Source organism: Lactuca saligna, chromosome 9, assembly GCF_052625555.1.
Source record: "Lactuca saligna cultivar CGN05327 chromosome 9, ASM5262555v1, whole genome shotgun sequence".
NCBI classification, from domain to species: Eukaryota; Viridiplantae; Streptophyta; class Magnoliopsida; order Asterales; family Asteraceae; genus Lactuca; species Lactuca saligna.
In genome coordinates, this window is record NC_136425.1 from 16435001 (window position 1) to 16437492 (window position 2492).

The following is a 2492-nucleotide window of genomic DNA, read 5'->3' on the forward strand; positions in this document are numbered from 1 at the left end:
CTCAATTGCTTTGGTATGTTTAAAGCGTTAAAATGGTTGAAACTTGTACATTAATTTGACACATTGTATGTTTATATCCTACATTAAAACATATGGTAAAAGGGTACGGAATGCATAACTTGAGGCTAATCTCTCTCTCTCTCTCTCTCTCTCTCTCTCTCTCTCTCTCTCTCTCTCTCTCTCTCTCTCTCTCTCTCTCTCTCTCTCTCTCTCTCTCTCTCTCTCTCTCTCTCTCTCTCCCTGTGTGTGTGGATTTCTAGTAAATGCAAAAAGTGGTCCTTAAAATTGGTTTGTTTGGGTTTCTTATGGATGAAATATTGCCTTTCCGGTAATCTTGTTATGTCTGTTTTGTTTGGCATTGTTCTAAATAAAATATATAAATACTTGAGGCTTTTCGTTTTTGTTATTGGTTTCTTTGGTATTAAAAAGTTTTTATATTCGAGCGTACTAACCTAGTTAGGGTTTTTGATGTATTTGAACCATTTAAATTGAAAAAACCCATCACTCAGTGTCAATTGGTTTCTAGTTTAGTATTCAAATAGCAATGTTTATCTTTAAAAATTCGTATGCCAAATGCATTCGCTGACTAAATATACATGATTTATCTTAGAAACTTAAACCCATCACACGATTTTACATAATATCAAATAATTTTTAATAGCATTGCTTAGAAGTGTATAATACCACTTAGTGGGACATGCATGCAAGATGATTAAAATATTTATACTAGTTAATTGGTAAATTTTAAATAGTTTATTTTACGAATAAGACTTTTTATAATAAATGAGTGTATTTAAAACAGAATTACAACAAGGGTAAACATGTTTATATATGTTCATTTATGAAGATGTATCATTTTTTGGAGAAAATAACATCAATATGAAAGAATTAAAAATTCAAAAACAAAGAGGGAGCAATACAATTTCAAAATTAATTCAATCACAAACTTACGCTCTTGATCTGTGATTGCAATAAACGCATATGAGCACGTGAATAACTGTTTTATAAGATAAATTAATAACCTTGCTCTTAATTTTTTTTTTTTTTGATATTTACGTTTGTAATTATCATAACCACTCAAGGCATACATACAGAGTGATTTTGGAGTAGTCGAAGATACATCAATCTGCAACGACAGTGTCAACAAACGGAAGGTTGATCAGACCTGCAGCAAGGAGGTCAAGTGTGATTGCACACTCATGCCAGTGATGATGATGGAGAGTACAAGTCAATATTGCACAAGAGTACCACCCAAAACCCTACAACTCTTCCCGACCACAACCACAGCCACCAGTCTCAAAGACGATCTGTGCACCACCTCTAAACCCTAGTAAACCTAAATGAAATGGACAAGACAGAAACCTTTGACGTTAGGGTTAGGTTTCCAAGAAGATTTAAATAAAGAAATTCTTTCTTTAGGATATCAAATCAAATTAATTCCCAGTAGTAGTGTTGTAAGGTCGTTTTTGTAATGACTTGTATATAGTGTAATAAAGATTGTACCGTGACATATGGTGTTGTGACTTGTGGGTTTCTGTTATGTCACTAGACATTTGCATGCCATCAGTAGTAGTACTATATAAAGAAAGATGAAAGATCTGAATTGCCATAGAGTCTAGCATTTAGTGATGGAATTGAAATGTCCATTTCACAAACTTGGGATATGCATTGGGATTGCGGAAAGCTTCTGTGTTTGGTTAATTCAACTCCTGTTTTATGTTCTTTTAACTTTTGAATAAAAAAAAAAAAAAAAAATTCAGGTAATCTTTCAACTCTTTTGATAGAGATAGCTATGGACTTTACGTAGAACGTTATTTATATATGTATCCAACGAACTCTAAGCATTCTAATTAGATGATTACGGAAACTATACAATTTGAATTGATGAATGCACATATACGACATTAGACAATTAGACAAACAGTACCTGAGGAAGCTGGCAAAGGTTCAGATGGTCGATCAGTACTTTATGATTTGCATAGACATGTCTTGGGAAGAAGTCAGGCCAAATTGACTTGTGTTTTAAGTTTTGTCAGGAAGCAAAGTAAAGTCAAATTGCAATGCATGCAAAATACAGCATACACCAATAAGAAAACCCACCTACAAAATGTAAAAAACTTTCACTTACTTTTGAGAATTTAAAAAGCGAAAACTGGTCATAATAAATGTCTAGCATAAGCCGTTAATGTAGGTTAACGAAAAATCAAACTATGAAAACGTGTTTATATATATATATATATATATATATATATATATATATATATATATATATATATATATATATATATATATATATATATATATATATATATATATATATATATATATATATATATATATATAATATTTTTAAAAAATATTTTTAAAATGCAAAATAATTGAAAATTTTTATATTTTGTGAGACGGAGATACACAATCTTAATTATTTATTTTTTAGATAAAAAAAATATTTCTAAAATGCAAAATAATTGAAAATTTTTAAATTTAAATAT

At 30.1% G+C, this 2492-nt stretch overlaps 1 protein-coding gene across 2 annotated transcripts in view; it reads left to right on the top strand.

Moving 5' to 3' along the window:
- The window catches only part of LOC145016225 (uncharacterized), a 2129-nt gene extending 453 nt beyond the window's left edge, over positions 1-1676 (top strand). Inside the window, exon 2 of one of the 2 annotated variants that reach the window (XM_078974608.1) lies at positions 1083-1676. In XM_078974608.1, coding sequence (XP_078830734.1) covers positions 1083-1331 — 249 coding nt within the window. In that variant the 3' untranslated portion in view covers positions 1332-1676. The remainder of the gene's footprint in view (positions 1-1082) is intronic. The other variant, XM_078974609.1, reaches the window with a different exon arrangement.
- Positions 1677-2492: the final 816 nt, after the last annotated feature.